Source organism: Anguilla anguilla, chromosome 2 (genome assembly GCF_013347855.1).
Source record: "Anguilla anguilla isolate fAngAng1 chromosome 2, fAngAng1.pri, whole genome shotgun sequence".
NCBI classification, from domain to species: Eukaryota; Metazoa; Chordata; class Actinopteri; order Anguilliformes; family Anguillidae; genus Anguilla; species Anguilla anguilla.
Genome location: NC_049202.1, coordinates 64,140,147 through 64,156,213, shown reverse-complemented (window position 1 = coordinate 64,156,213; position 16,067 = coordinate 64,140,147). Strand labels below are relative to the sequence as shown.

The following is a 16,067-nucleotide window of genomic DNA, read 5'->3' as shown; positions in this document are numbered from 1 at the left end:
TTAAAAATGATTTAGGAAGTACTCAGAAGTTGTATTTCACCATGCATTGGCTAAGCTGTAATAGTCGGCTACCTTGGCTAACCTTTTAACCAGGAAATGTAATGTCACCAGACATGGCTAGTCGATAAATTACTATTTTCCAATATAATTTTTTATCCAGTTCTCATATACAAGCTTTCGTCTGCTATTGTTTTTTAAAAGCATTAAAGTAGTTAAACCACTTTAGGATCATGTGTTCTTTTTTTCTTGCTTTATTGAAAGACTAATGGAAATTGGCCAAATGAGAATCAGTTCTAATCAATACAAAACGAATAACCTTACAGAAATGTGTTTTGAAATTATGCTTTGATGGTGACATTTTAAAATATCATGATGATGAGTTGGCGTAAGTTATTGGCATGTGGGTGGTATAGTAGGATGTTTGGATAAGTGGCAGGAGGTAAACTCTGGTGACCTTTTTACCCTTGGTAAACCATTTCTCCCCACATTGCCCCAGTCAGGTTGTCTTGCTGTTTCTTGGGCTGTTTGGTAAACCATAAGAGCACTGTGTTGTCACTATGGGAGTACTATGTGGGTTACCAGCTCTTTCTAAAGGCACTGGGAGTTCTTAATATAAAATCGGAATGATTCCAACTGCAGCATGTGTCAGTATAGGATTAGCTTGCTAAATCAATGTGATTCAGTCATAGAACAAAATGTATGTTGATCCCCGCGAACAGTTTTAGTTCTGTGCCTCTCTGTTTCTATGTTAATGCGTATGTGCATGTTCTTCTGTATCCCTCTGTCTGTTTACACGTGTTCATTTCCCTTATCGCTATGGTTTGAGCTATAGTTAAGTGTCTAAAGTGTTCACTTTTTTGCAGTGTTTACAAGCCAGGGAGGAGGAAGAAGTTTTATTTTTTATCTGTAAACTGCGAATATGGGAATAGCTACAAGTGTGCTGCACAGATATATCATTGGCTAGTTGTTTTCAAAGTACCGCTGTGGGAGAAGGAGCTACAGGAACTTCTTCCCATATTCTTATATATAAGCTTATTAAACTACCAATAATTTTCATGCTACATTCTGGTCAGCTAGCATTGCTCTGGTAGTTTAGTGCTTGTGATCATGTACACGTGGAAAGATAGGGCTATAATATTCTATATTAGAAGTTGCTGAATATCAGTGCTTAATTGGTTTTGGCTGGCTTGCAGACTAATATGGTTTCCTTCCATGCTAGATCCCCATATTTAGCTTCAATGCTGTCAGGGTGTGAAGAAGCCTCTATTATTAGTTCTGAATACACTTGCATCTGATTTGAATTTGCCTGTGTTGGGTCCGCCTTTCCACACTGCACCTTGGGATTCTTTGTGTTCGTAACTGTCATGTCTTAAGAAATTTTTTGTCATAAATTTATCATGAAATAGCTTGCTTTTAAAAAATTATTATTATTGTATTTAAATATTTTGTATTTAAAATGTTTTGCGCTTTTGAACAGAGTTCAGTTGTTAGTAAATTTGGAACCATTGAGGATATTTAACAGTTTTTTCTTTGTGGGTTAGCAGCATTGCTTTTCCAACTACAAAATTTTGTTCGGGCAAGATATATCTTTACGATTAAAATTTGGCTTAGAAATGTTGAATCAAACTGCTTTTTTCCTTATGTTCCGTAAGATAACTTGGATGGGAACATCTGCCAAGTATATAGGTTAATGGGGATAGGCTAATGATGCTATAACAGCCAAGCTAAGCTGCTTGCCCACGGGTGTGTAGTAGTCTGCGGTGCATGGCACGTGGACCCATTTCAGGTTTAAACTAGAAGTGGGTCAGAGCGCCTCTGCATCGCGGCTTCCTCCAAATCTTAACCTGCCTTTGGTAAAAACCAGGAAAGGCTACGGTTGCTATGCGCTGGGATTGGCTGTGCCGTTTCCATCTTTGCGGCTTAGTCTTTTTTTTTGGTCGCTGCTGTGACATCATTGCCCTCATCGCAGTGATGTATAGACGGCCTTCCCAGAAGTCCGAGCAGCTGTCTGTAGATCCATGTCAACAGACCTAATTTATTTCAGCCATTATCTGTTTATCTTCTTAATATCAGTGCATGGCGCACACTGTGGGGGCAGTAGCTGCGGAGCTAGCATGTGCTGCTCAAGCCCCCCGAAGCTGAGGATTAGCTCAGAGCTTAAGTTGATTAGCTCAAATTCATGCTCCAGTGGAGGCCGGGAGATCAGAAATGAAAATGAGTCCTTTTTCCGGATTCAGTCTGGCACATCCAGATTGATTTTTTTGTCCAGTATCGATATCGCAGGTAAATATGAAATCCAGTTCATCTGGCTTGGAAGAATGAGGTAAAGTTGGAACACACTGGCGCTGTGGGATCAGACTGCTGAGCATAACATGGCAACAGTAGTGTTGCTATTTGTTGTATTTTATAATGTGTATTTTTATGTTATTAATTGACTTCTGTCACCTTGCATACAATTATTGAAGTAAGTAGGGGTGGCTTACAAATTTCTTTATATCATGGTTGTATGTATTGATCATCACACTGTTGTAGAGTGTGAGAGCTGCCCTGTCTCTTGTTGAGTCTTGCGTCCCTTTATGTCACAGGTGGTTTTATTGGGCACGTCTGCATAGCGAATTTCCCTCAGGGGTAATAAAGATTGACTTGATTCGACTTGATTGATAGCAGCCTGATGTCCACCCTGGTATGCACACTCATTCTCTCTCTCTCTCTCTCCCCCCCTCTTTCTCGCTCTCTCTCCCCACTTCTCCATCTCCCCCCTCCCTCTCTATCTCTCCCTCTATTCCCCTCTCTCCCCCCTCTCTCTCTCTCCCTCTATTCCCCTCTCTCTCCCCCCCTCCTCCCCCCCTCTCTCCCCCTCTTCCCCTCTCTCTCCCTCTCTCTCCTTTTCTCCCCCCCTCCCTCTCTTCCTCTCTCTCTCTCCCCCCCTCTCTCTCTCCCCTCTTCCCCTCTCTCCCCTCCTCCTCCCCCCCCCATCTCTTTCTGCAGATTCTGGGGTGCTGGGCGTAGCGCCATGGCTCAGACGCTTCAGATGGCCATTCCCAACTTCGGTAACAACGTGCTGGAGTGTCTGAACGAGCAGCGGCTGCAGGGCCTGTACTGCGACGTGTCGGTGGTGGTCAAGGGCCACGCCTTCAAGGCCCACCGCGCCGTGCTGGCGGCCAGCAGCTCCTACTTCCGGGACCTGTTCAACTCGGGGAGCAAGAGCGCGGTGGTGGAGCTGCCCCCGGCCGTGCAGCCGCAGAGCTTCCAGCAGATCCTGTCCTTCTGCTACACGGGCCGGCTCAGCATGAACGTGGGCGACCAGTTCCTGCTCATGTACACGGCCGGCTTCCTGCAGATCCAGCAGATCATGGAGAAGGGCACCGAGTTCTTCCTCAAGGTCAGCTCCCCCAGCTGCGACTCGCAGGGGCTGCACGCCGAGGAGACCCCGCCCTCCGAGCCCCAGAGCCCCGTCACGCAGACCTCCGGGGGCGGGGCCGGGGGCGCCGGCCGGCCCGCCTCCTGCCTCACCCCGCTGCCGCTGGTGTCGCGCGTCAAGATGGAGCAGCAGGAGCCCTCGTCCCACTCGGTGGTGTGCACGCCCGTGGCCAAGCGGCTGTGGGAGGGCGGGAACCGCGAGGCGGGCGGGGGCTCGGGCGGGGGAGGGGGCGGGGGGATGAGGAAGGCCGCCCGCTTCTCCCAGGAGGGGGGGAGGGGGCCCGGCGGCCTGTCCCAGGGCGGGGTGGGGGGCCTGGCCGGGGGCAGCAGCACCACCATCACCACCAACAGCAACAACAACAATAACAGCAGCGGCGCCGCCTGCGAGGGCACCAGCCCGGGCAACCTGAGCGCCTACGCCAGCGACTCGCCCATCTCCTACCACGAGGAAGAGGAGGAGGAGGAGGGCACCGACGACGGCACCGAGGAGCAGTACCGGCAGATCTGCAACATGTACACCATGTACAGCATGCTCAACGTGGGGGCCGCAGGTGAGAGGGCGGGGCATGGTTAAAGTGGGGGCTGCAGGTGAAGGGGCGGGGCTTAGTCAACATGGGGGCCACAGGTGAGAGGGTGGGGCTTAGTCAACATGGGGGCCACAGGTGAGAGGGTGGGGCTTAGTCAACATGGGGGCCACAGGTGAGAGGGCGGGGCTTAGTCAACATGGGGGCCACAGGTGAGAGGGTGGGGCTTAGTCAACATGGGGGCCACAGGTGAGAGGGCGGGGCTTAGTCAACATGGGGGACACAGGTGAGAGAGTGGGGCTTAGTCAACATGGGGGCCACAGGTGAGAGGGCGGGGCTTAGTCAACATGGGGGCCACAGGTGAGAGGTTGGGGCTTAGTCAACATGGGGGCCACAGGTGAGAGGGTGGGGCTTAGTCAACATGGGGGCCACAGGTGAGAGGGCGGGGCTTAGTCAACATGGGGGCCACAGGTGAGAGGGTGGGGCTTAGTCAACATGGGGGCCACAGGTGAGAGGGCGGGGCTTAGTCAACATGGGGGCCACAGGTGAGAGGGTGGGGCTTAGTCAACATGGGGGCTGCAGGTGAGGGGGCGGGACATGGTTAAAGTGGGGGCTGCAGGTGAGGGGGCGGGGCATGGTTAAAGTGGGGGCTGCAGGTGAGGGGGCGGGGCATGGTTAAAGTGGGGGCTGCAGGTGAGGGGGTGAGGCGTGGCTAAAGTGGGGGATGCAGGTGAGGGGGCGGGGCATGGTTAAAGTGGGGGCTGCAGGTGAGGGGGTGGGGCAGGTTCATAATGTGTTGGGAGTGCTGATGCTCTCATTTGTTGAAAAATGTAATCTCCATATTGTGCCCTGAATGCATATTTGAATTGGGAAATAAACAGAGAGAAAAGGACTCTTAGAGAGCAGGGGGTTGTGGGAAAGTTTGGCGCGTGATTGACGGAAGCGTGGCCCTGTGCGTGACAGCTGGCGAGCGCGTGGACGCCCTCCCGGACCACCTGACCTCGGACACGCGCAGCCGCATGCGCATGCGGCAGGACCTGGCCTCGCTGCCCGCCGAGCTCATCACGCAGATCGGCAACCGCTGCCACCCCAAGCTCTACGAGGAGGGGGACCCCGCCGAGAAGCTGGAGCTGGTCTCAGGTCAGTGTCCCTGTGAACCGCAGAGCAGCGCACATGAGAATCACTGCATCTCTGTGGAGTGGAGCTGATCTGGGGTCAGTTTTCTCTCATTCACTCTGGAGCTGATCTCAGGTCAGTCTCAGGTCTCTCATTCATAGACTCTGAATAGACTGGAGCTGGTCTCAGGTCAGTCTCCGTTCTCTCATTCATCGACTCTGAATAGACTGGAGCTGGTCTCAGGTCAGTCTCCGTTCTCTCATTCATAGACTCTGAATAGACTGGAGCTGATCTCAGGTCAGTCTCCGTTCTCTCATTCATGGACTCTGAATAGACTGGAGCTGATCTCAGGTCAGTCTCAGGTCTCTCATTCATAGACTCTGAATAGACTGGAGCTGATCTCAGGTCAGTCTCAGGTCTCTCATTCATAGACTCTGAATAGACTGGAGCTGGTCTCAGGTCAGTCTCAGGTCTCTCATTCATAGACTGAATAGACTGGAGCTGATCTCAGGTCAGTCTCAGGTCTCTCATTCATGGACTCTGAATAGGCTGGAGCTGATCTCAGGTCAGTCTCAGGTCTCTCGTGGAGCTGGCCTTCCTGAGCCGCTCGCTCAGGAGATGCTTTCCGCGCGAGGTCGTCTGCGCGGTGCGGCGGTGTCTAAAAGCTGAACTAACACAAAGGAGCGACCAGCAGGGTGAGAATGTGAGGAATTTCCGTCTGCCCACTCGTTTAATGAGTCATCCTGCGAGTTTCTGTCGCTCTCTCTCGCTCTCTCTCGCTCTCTCTGTCCGCGCGGGCCACGCCTGCAGCCCTGCTGCCATGGTTGTGCTCATGACACAGAGCAGAGCTTCCTCACCGTGCTCCCTCTGGCCTGCGTTTGGGCCTGGTAGTGTACTGTTAATGGCAGAGCGCAGCACTCTAACGGTGTGTGTCTGTGTCTGTGTGTGTCTGTGTCTGTGCGTGCGTGTGTCTGTGTGCGTTTGTGTGTGTCTGTCTGTGTGTGTGCGCGTGTGCGTGTGTCTCTGTGCGTGTGTGCGTGTGCGTGTGTGTGTGTGTGTGCGCATGTGCGTGTGTGTGTCTCTGTGTGTGTGTGTGTGTGTGTGTGTGTTGCATCCTGCAGGCACCAGCGTCTTCATCACGCGGGCGCAGCTGATGAACTGTCACGTCAGCGCGGGGACTCGACACAAAGTGCTCCTGCGGAGGCTGCTGGCCTCCTTCTTCGACCGGTGAGTCACCAGGCGCCACGCGGCAGCCGCGTGTTAGTGCACAGCGCCACCTCTGGCCTTCAGGGAGAACTGCAGGGAATCTGCAAACGGCTGCATCCTCAAGCGCGTGCTAAAGGAGAGCCTTTCATTCCTATTGATGTTTTCCGGTTAATGCCACTGCAGCTCAGCCCTCTCCACTTCCCCACAGAGGACTGACTCTCTGCTGCTGGGTCCTGTGTGAGTGAGTGCATGTGTGTGTGTGTGTCTGTCTGTGTGTGTGTGTGTGTGAATGTGAGTGTGTGTGTGAGTGTACGGTGTGTGTGTGAGTGTGTGTGAGCGTGTGTATGGTGTGTGTGAGTGTGTATGGTGTGTATGTGAGTGTGTGTATGGTGTGTGTGTGTGTGCGTGTGTGTGTGTGTGTTTCCTCTGAGCCTCTCCTCCTGTCCCCTCCATAGGAGCACTCTGGCTAACAGCTGTGGGACAGGAATCCGCTCCTCCACTAACGACCCCAGCCGCAAGCCCCTGGACAGCCGAGTGCTCCATGCTGTCAAGTGTGAGTCTGCTGTACTGTACACACTGCACACACCACACACCGCACCGCACCGCACCGCACACACACACACACACACACCACACACCGCACCACACACACACACACACACACCACGCACCGCACACACCGCACCACGCACCGCACCACACACCGCCCGCACCGCACACACACACACCGCACGCACCGCACACGCACACGCACACGCACACACACACATGCACGCACATGCACACACACATGCACACACACACACACCGCACGCACCACACCGCACACACACACACCGCACGCACCGCACACACACACCGCTCACACATACACTCACACATGCACACATTCACACGCACCACACATAATTTCACCAATGCGGATGATGAAATGAACATGTATACTCCCTGTACTCAGACTAACACCCGCCCCCCCCCCTCCCCCCCTCTGTCGCAGTCTACTGCCAGAACTTCGCCCCGAGCTTCAAGGAGAGCGAGATGAACGCCATCGCGGCGGACATGTGCACCAACGCGCGGCGCGTGGTGCGCAAGAGCTGGATCCCCAAGCTGAAGCTGCTGATGGCCGACGGGGACCCCTACTCCAGCTTCCTGCCCGACGCCGTCAAGATGGAGGAGGACGGCCTGGGCGCCGAGCACGCCTTCGACGCCGGGGCCCTGGAGGCGGGGCCGACCGGGGAGGCGGGCACCTCCAACGAGGCCCTGCAGGGGGTGGGCGGGGACAGCAGCACTTTGTTTTAGTAAGTGACCCTGGTGACACCGCCCCCTTCCACCGTCCCCCAAACCTTAATACCCCAGCTCCCCCGTCCCCACCTCCACCACCCACCCAATCACCCACCCACCCCACACCCCCCGCCCCCCGCCCTCCACCTCCTCTCCTCCCCTCCCTGTCCCGGAGCCTCTGTCCCGCTCTGGCGGGAACGGAGGAGGCAGTGGAAGGTGGGGGGGGGGGGGGGTAGAGGTGGGAGTTTAGGACCCTTCCGTTGCCTCGGCCTGCTGTAAGAAGTTGTGATTATTTTGGCGACGGAAGCTTCTGGATGCCAGCGTCGCTTACCAAACCCGCCCGTCTGGGCCGCCGTCTCCATATCGACGAAAACGCATCCCCCCCGCGGGGCCCGGGCGGGAGCGGGGGCCGAGGCTGCGGTGGGGGGGGGGAGGGGGGCAAGGGGCCCCCGCCTGCTCGGAGAGCGCTGTCCGGACTGTGAACGGAAGTTGCCGGAAACTTTGGGCCCAGATCGCGCCCGTCCCCTGGGCGCGAGGTCGTGGCGGAATCGTCCCGGGAACCGGTTAACCAGTCTGTCCCGCCCCCCTCATTGCCCCGCCCCCCGCCCCCCACCCCAAACTCTCTGTCATGTTTTTACCAGAATATTTACCATTTACTTTGTTTTCTTTTTATATCGTTTGTTCTTTTTTAGTTTTGTAATGCTTTTACTCCTGTGTGTGTAAAAGGCAAAGGATGTTGAGAGGGAGGGATCTGTTACTGAACTGTAGAGGGGCAGGGCGGAGACCCCGTCGTTTCAGAGTGTATTTATCTGCATCCACACGCCCGTTACGCGTGTGGACAACCAGAGAGGGATTGTTTTAAAATCTCATTTTTGGACTGAATTGTTTTGTGAACTTAATCCCCCACCCCACCCCACTAAATATTTTAAGTGAACAAACAAAAACAACTTTTTTTTTTCTCCCCCTCGTTTTTGCATTCTTTGCAAATCTTATCCAAATATGAAAGTTGTTTTTGTTTGTCTGTTGCCCAGACGCGGTGGCGTGCGTCGGTGTGTGTGTGCGCCAGGGCGTTTTCCCGTGTGCGCGAGACGGCTCTGCGTGGCGGCCTCCCGCTGTGAGGTCCGAGCGCTTGCACCTGGTCGGCGGTACAGGAGCCTGAGGGGGGGGTCATTCGCCGCGTGGTCTTGGGGCTGGCGGCTGGCCGCGGCGGTGTCTTGCCCTTTGGGGATCCGCTGCGGCTCTCTGGCTGGCGTGCAGCTGACGCTGGGTAACTGAACGAGGCCTGGCTCTCACGGTCCTGGAAAATCCTTGAAAATATCTTCATCCTGGGAGACCCGTTTAAAAGTAATGGGAAGTGGTCAAATATTCGACGGTCCTTTGAAGAATCTGGGGAAAATTGCCCCCCAAAAAAAGAGACAAAACTTTACAATTGGTTTTCTCACTAAATCATCGGCATGATGTCACTTCCTGTCGTGTCTTGCTGTATTGGCCAACTGACAGGGCTAACTGACTGGAACGCTCACAAGCCACTGTGTGTGTCTTAGTAGGCCCTATATTTTGAAAGTACTGTGCTTGAAAATGTAGCACCACCTCATGAACTTAGCCCTGGCTAGTTTTCCAAAAATATATCTTTGCAGGTCCGTCGTTTCATCTGAGAATGTCGGCGAAACGACCCTGAAAATATTCATCCGATTTGCGGGAGAACCCTGAGAGACCTGCCCTTTCAGCCTGAATGGAAGTGACATTGCGTCAGCTCACCCGGTGCCATTGTAAGAGATCCTTTGGGCTGGCTGGCTCTGGAAATGCCTTGAACTACAAAAGAAGGCCACGCTAGACCTTGCTCAATGACTCGAGTCAACCTGCTCTGGACAACAGTTCCCTTTGAAATTGAGGTACTGGGTAAATCTAGGCGTGTAAGGTTAGATTTCCTTTGATTCTTTCAAATTGCGTAAAATGGCAGTGGTATTTCTCGATTGTGAGATGTGTCTTGAATCATGGGGAGATCCTAAAGAGTCACTATAGATGGTAATAGAGAAAGCCTCAGTTTAGTCAGAGTTATTGGCAGTACAGGGTTAAAGGTGTCCGTTTCTTTGACACCCTTTGACTTGCATTGTACAGAGTTAAATTCCATATCTAATCTTGTACAGTAATTTTGCTTGCGAGAGAACATTAGTGTAACATTAGCTTGGATGTCTTGTGTCATGTAAAGGAGAGCAGAACACCCCTGTCACATTTCCTCTGCTTTTGCGTTATCGCGTGGTACCTGACCTTTATTTGGGTGATGAGACATCCACTGAAGCTCAGAAAGTCCCCCCTGTTCCCCTCCTACATTTTGGGAGGGGAAAAAATGACCTTAAAAACCTGAAAACAAAACTGTACTTTCAGATGACTTTTATCCTGAAAGAGAGAGGGGATTTTTCTGGGGTACGGACAAGGATTTTTTGAAAATGGCTGGATTGTAAGTGACCAATTATTATTATTTTTTCCCCTCCTCGGATCATGTGAGTGTAAATGTTTCTTGTGAGGACGTTTATAAATTGGGCTTTGGGGAGGGGGATGAGACATGGAACAACAGGACGGTAATGTCTTGCTTTTTCGCACACAGTTGTGTGGTACTTGCCGAAGAGAACCAGTGTGGCTTTTCTAGGAGAGAAGTGATATTTGCACAATTGTAAAAACGTGTTTCTATGCTGCCTTAAGGAAAGAGCTTGTGCCTGGCTGGTCTCCTGGGTGGGGCTGGAAGGTGGCCTCAAGCCTGTGTTGTGTGTGCCTGAGGCTTCATACCAGTGGCCCTTTGTGGAATGTGATTGGGTTGGGCGAATCTGACACGTGGGCGGGTGGTGTGTGTGTGTATGCGTGTGTGTTTATGCAGACTTGTGAGGACCCTGTTTGTTTGGTCTGACTCATCATGAGTGACACTCAGTGTGCATGCAAGCAGAGTGTGGGGACGCTCGCTAGAGGAAACGCACACACAGGTAGACGCGTACACACTCGCACGCGTGCACACGCATGCATTACACGCGTAGCACGCCTCTGTCATGTGACAGATGGGGCTGCTGGGTAATTTGGAGAGGTCACATTCTCTCCCAGGAGGTGGACCATGTATTTCTGCACCTTTCTATCACGTTAACCAACGGTGGTCCACATTTCAGAAGCTCAGCCGGTATGGAATGTACTGAGTCAAAGTGATTCCTGATGTAAATATTGATGAGACTGTTGAACTGATTTTTATGGCTGTAGATTCAGAGGGGGGGGGGGGCTTGTGGGTGGGTGGGTGGGGGAGGGGTGGGTTAAAGATTTTGCTTTTGAAGAGAGGGAAGCCTCCTTGTTTAAAAACACTTAAGATGGACGAAGGGTGGATGCTGACTGTTATTGATGAGAAACTCCCTTCCTCTGGCCTTACTGAGGCAAAGGTAGGGAGGGGTGTGTGTGTGTGTGTGTGTGCGCTGGAGGACTTCAGTGTAGCGGTTTGTAAATTCAGACAGGGGGAAGTAAGGGGATTTCCTTGGTATGATTGTGTTTTTTTACTGCTAGGAGCCCCACGGCTCCTACCAAATGTGCTACTGAAAGGCGGGAGAGGAGGGGGGGGGGGGGAGTAAGGGGGCGCGGGACCGCCGAGCGCTCGCTAGGCACGCGGCGGTGAGCAAGGACCCGGGCTCTGGAGCGCAGGGAGCGGCGCACGCCTCCACACGCCCGCCGCTGTCTGCGTTTTAACCTTACCGTTTCCTTTCATTTGTTCTTTTTTTTATATTAAACTTATCTCTTTTTTTTCTTCTTCTTTTTTTTTGTTGCAAAGAAAGTAATTGTAGTGTGTTAGGCTTTTCAGAGTACTACTAATTCCAGATTAACGAGTAGAGTTGCCAATTTTTATAAAGGAAAGAGAAAGACGAAGTGTAAGATAGTTCTAGGAAGAGTACAGGATATTTTTGCATTGTGTATGTATTTGAAGTGCTGAGGGAGAGGGCGGGGCGGGGTGGGGGTGGGGGGGCGCTTCGCTGCATCCTGGCAGAGGGTGCAGGGTTTGAGTGAATTGGGTGGTGAGCATAGATAGCGGCTGTGCTGGGGTGGGGATGGCGGGGGAGGGGGGAGGGGGAGCCTTGTTCAGAGGGACTGTAGTGGCCTGAGGCCCAGCCCACATTGCCACATTTAGAAACGACCTTCGGGTGAAAACAAAGGTGACACACGTCGCCCAAGTCCCTGTCTGCTGCTCGCTCGGCATCAAGCGGTGTGTGTCGACTCCCGCCGTTAGCATCCCGCCAGCAGGGGGCAGCACACCCTCACAGAGGCAGCAGGATATACAAGTGCAATTTCAATCAAGAAAAAAAAAAAGATTCAAATAAAGGCTTTTGCCCATCTGGGACTAATAAAGTTGAACCTTGGCTTTTATGCGCATTTAGCAAAGTTATTGATTGATTGGGACAGTTTGTCTGTATTTGTAGCAGACTGTTGCCATTGCAGCGCATGGCAGCCAGGGGGCGTTGCTGAGGCGGTTTTGTCCTGACGGGTGTTTCCGCCATGTCCTCTCACTGTCGAGGAGGAAGGCCGTGGAAAAATCGCCTTGGCCTTGGAATTAAGTTCTTTGATCTTGTTTTAAACCTAAAATTTTAGTAGCGATTTTTTACATTTTCTTTTTATGTTTGTTTGGGTTTTTTTTCTAAAGGGGGGAGGGGAATTTGTTGTGTAACCAAGGAGCTGGCCTTTGACCTGAACTAAAGAAAGGGGAGGGAGAAGTATTTAATAGAGAAAGAAAATGAGATTGGGGAAGGGGCTAAAGAGCACCCTGTGACAGGGTGGTGTCTGACAGGACCCACACCTGCTGTCTGTGGCTCCGTATGATGGGTGGGGGTGGGGGGGATTGGGAAATAAGCACCTTTTGGGTTAGCGCTCATGGTCCTCTGCCTATGAGCCGGCTCCCCAGCACCTTGGATTGTGATTGGTTGTCTTAAAGCCTGTGGATCAGCCTCAGTGGGAGGAGATTGGGAGGGGCATATGAACTATTGTGTATTTTGAGTAATTATTTTTACATGGTTTACCTGCCCTCCCCCCCTCCTTTCCCAACCCCACCCCTCCCTAGGCAGGCTCTAGGGGAGGTGATGAGAGTAGTGGGGGTGGGTAGGGGGGGGGGGGACAGTGGGGTTGGGAGAGGGGTGTCTTCTCAGTTGATGGGTGTGATGCTTGGGTAAAGGGTATTTCTGGGTTTGGGTGGGTGTGGTTGGAGGAGGGGGTAGAGATGTATGCTGTCTCAGTTCCCTCTCTGCCTATTCATTGGGCAGAGCCCATTGTGCCTGTTCTTGTTTTTGATGGCCACCCACCACACCCCTGGCCACCCATGTTCGGTCACCCCTCTGATTGGTGCTGCGACCTGTCAATCCCTGTTATGTACGTTTTTTGTTTTTTTTCCCCCCTCCCCCCTGTGCTCAGCTCTGTGCATTCCGATGACAGCCACCTGTAGACTTTTATTCCAAGACCTTATTATTATTCTGCTCTGTTTATCAGCCCGGCTCACCATAGACACTGCGGACCACCCTGCCCTGCCCTGCCCAACCCAACCCGTAGCACCCCTCGTGTTTGGGGGGGGGGGGTCATCATTCCTGTGCCTCGACCGGTGGCGGCGGCGGTCACCGAGCAGAGCGCTCCAGCTTAGCGCTCCCTGTCCGCTAAAGAGCTTTCACTGCTGCTAGCAGAAGCCTGACCACCAAGCTGCAGGTCATTGGGGAGGAAAATTCAAATTAACTGAAACTGAAAATTGGGTACGATTTTTTTTACACTGGGTGTTTCGTTAACAGGGAGAGGTCAATGACTGTGTCTCTGGTGAAGTTTGGGGGTAATCTGATCTTTTTCACTATATATATATATATATATGTGTATATATATATATATATATATATAGACACTGTATATTATACATAGAAGCACTAATGAAGTTTGATTGTTAGTTGTGCACTCACAGCATGAGGTATTAATCCAGAATCGCTTATCGAACCAATGCAGTAGAGTCTACTGATGTCAAAGACCCCGCTGTGAACCCCTCCCCCATCCCTGTAATGCCAGTGTTTATTCTGTGTTTCAAGTGCCAATAACTTTGTGAATTCCTAACTGTGACCCAATAATAAAGACAATTGCACATTAACTACTGTAAAAAAAAAAAAAAAAAAAGGCAAAAAAAAAAAACTGAATATCTTAATAAAAGGTTTGTAACAAAAGTGTTTTTTGCATTTGTTTATTTATTTTACCAAGCCTGGGGGCCTGAAATGATCGAAATTCTATTTAAAAGCTTCTGCGTTTACATTTTTGGTTTTAATGTGAATTTGCTGAAAATTATTGACCATTTTTTTTACATGGTCATGAGGATGGATTCCAGCTTTTTTGGCATCTGCCATGATTAGTGTAAAAATATTTTATAAATATTTATAAAAAAGTTGCCCACAACAGTGTCACCACATGTACACAGAGGTGGAAAGTCCATGGGTCAGGAAGTGAAAGTCCTGCCACGTGTTTCTTACACCCATGAACTCAGTTGATTTCACTAATTAGCTCCTGGCTGAAGAATTGTGCTAAATTGCAAATCCAGGTGATGGGAGCAAAGTACTGGGGAGGACTTTTCCTTTCTGTCCCTGGAATTTTGCACCTCTGCACGTACATGAGAACATAACAAGAACGAAACCGTCCAGACCCACGGCGCACCTGTACAAAGTGTCAGGAGTAAAAGTTGGCTAACTATATAGCTAGCTAGTTATGGCATGTCCTCACCTCTGTAATGTTATTTGCTGTCCTCTGTGTGTCCATACATCTGTATCGGTGGTACGCGCTAACTAGGTTAACTAAAGTAGCGAAACGCTAACATGTCAGGGTTAGCTAAAGTAACATTAGGCGATAAAGCTGTGCTTAAAAATATTGTGCCATTCAAAGTGGTGATTTTGGGAGATGCCCCTGCGCATCTGTCCTACTAAACGAAGCACAGCCTGCGCATGCGTCCCATCAAACGTCCCTCTCAGCTCGTCCGTGAGTGAGTGAGTGACCACAATTTGCCATGCATAGCCCATGGCGGCAGTTCCTGCGCGCCGTGGGGAAAAAGGCTACTAATCTGACTACCAGTAACGTGTACGTACGCATGCGCAAAACAATGTGTCGCCGTATACATCGTAATAGCCTTATATCCAATAAAGGGCTGATAGGTCCGAATGACACCTAAACCGGAAACAGATTGATGTGGGTTTTGCAGGTCCACCGTTTTTGCAAATACACAAATGCTGACCTTAGCCAGGAGTTGTGCAAGCCGACTGGAAGGAACGGTAGGCGTGTGAAACTACGACCCTTCAGAGCAACCGGCGCGTTAGTTCCGCCTGCACCAGCTCCGTCAGTCGCATGGCTCTCCAGGGTGACCACACAGCCGCGATAGCGGACTGTAGAGTCGGAGAAGCGGCAGGTCAAGCAGCAGGTTGCCGTTTACTCTTCGCGGGACGCGCGCTAGTTGACGGCCGTGCGCGTAGACCGGAATGCTGCAGTGATGAGATGGGCATTGCTGCTCGATGGCTCATCCTGTTCAGTGCTATTCGCTGCCGCTGTGCCGCCCGTCTGGGGTCCTTTGGGGAAAATATTTTTCATATTGTGAAATCCAGTGCCTGCTCATTGGGGAACAATTACTGAGGAACTGCTAAATCAGTCCACTAATTTGGCAACATTTACTGGTAGAGCAGTATGATGAAATTCAAATCAGAACCCTGAGATTCCTTTGGTACACACACCGGTGTTTTTTTTTTTTTGTTTGTTTTTTTTAACGTGTGGCCTTAAACGAGAGTCCAGTCCATTTATGTCAAAAACAATTGCAGCGATCAGCAGAGGGTATGCACATGACGTCACAGTAGGTGGAAGTCACTGCGGTTACACCAACTGAGTGGCAGAAAGACTACTGAGTGATAGCGTTAGCATTCAGCTTGAATGCCGTGAAAACACAAAAAACACATCTAAAATGGGAAAGAGCTGTTGTGCGATTGACTGTACAAATAGATTCAACAAGAAATCGGAGCTATCTTTTTTACAGACTGCCGAAAGCTAAAGAAAAGAGAAGCAAATGGATCGCTGCAATCGCAGAAACAACTGGAATTCGGCACCGAAACGTGGATTTGCGGTTGTCATTTTGTGTCAGGTATGTTGGATTTTTGGGTAAAATCGAATGTCCATGGACCACTGGTTCTTTGGTAAGTTGTAAGGATCACTGTCGAGTCCAACTGCCTTGAATTTAAGCAGATAAATGTTTTACTCTCGGTTTTGCAGTTTCCTATACTAACGGCAGCCATGTGGCAGCATGTTTTGCCACTCGGTCCTGACTGAGGGGGCGTATTCGGGTGGGAAAGTAATGTCAGTGCATACCCTCTATATGTTAATTAAATTACTGATATGACAGGTAAATTATAGGCAGAGTAGGCCTCGTTTCCTGTCTAGACCTGTGTGAGTGGCGGGCAGAGGCTGGGTGTAACAGCGGTGGCAAACTCGTTTCTGCAGGGCTATACATATTCCACC

General features: G+C 51.1%; 1 protein-coding gene across 3 annotated transcripts in view; it reads left to right on the top strand.

Moving 5' to 3' along the window:
* LOC118220853 (nucleus accumbens-associated protein 1-like) overlaps positions 1-9,920 on the top strand; it is a 13,077-nt gene extending 3,157 nt beyond the window's left edge. For all 3 annotated transcript variants that reach the window (XM_035405211.1, XM_035405209.1, XM_035405210.1), the window contains exons 2-6: positions 2,989-3,971; positions 4,908-5,084; positions 6,182-6,287; positions 6,722-6,819; positions 7,264-9,920. In XM_035405211.1, the coding sequence (XP_035261102.1) occupies positions 3,014-3,971; positions 4,908-5,084; positions 6,182-6,287; positions 6,722-6,819; positions 7,264-7,565 (1,641 nt within the window). In that variant the 5' untranslated portion in view covers positions 2,989-3,013 and the 3' untranslated portion in view covers positions 7,566-9,920. The remainder of the gene's footprint in view (positions 1-2,988; positions 3,972-4,907; positions 5,085-6,181; positions 6,288-6,721; positions 6,820-7,263) is intronic.
* The last annotated feature ends 6,147 nt before the right edge of the window (positions 9,921-16,067 follow it).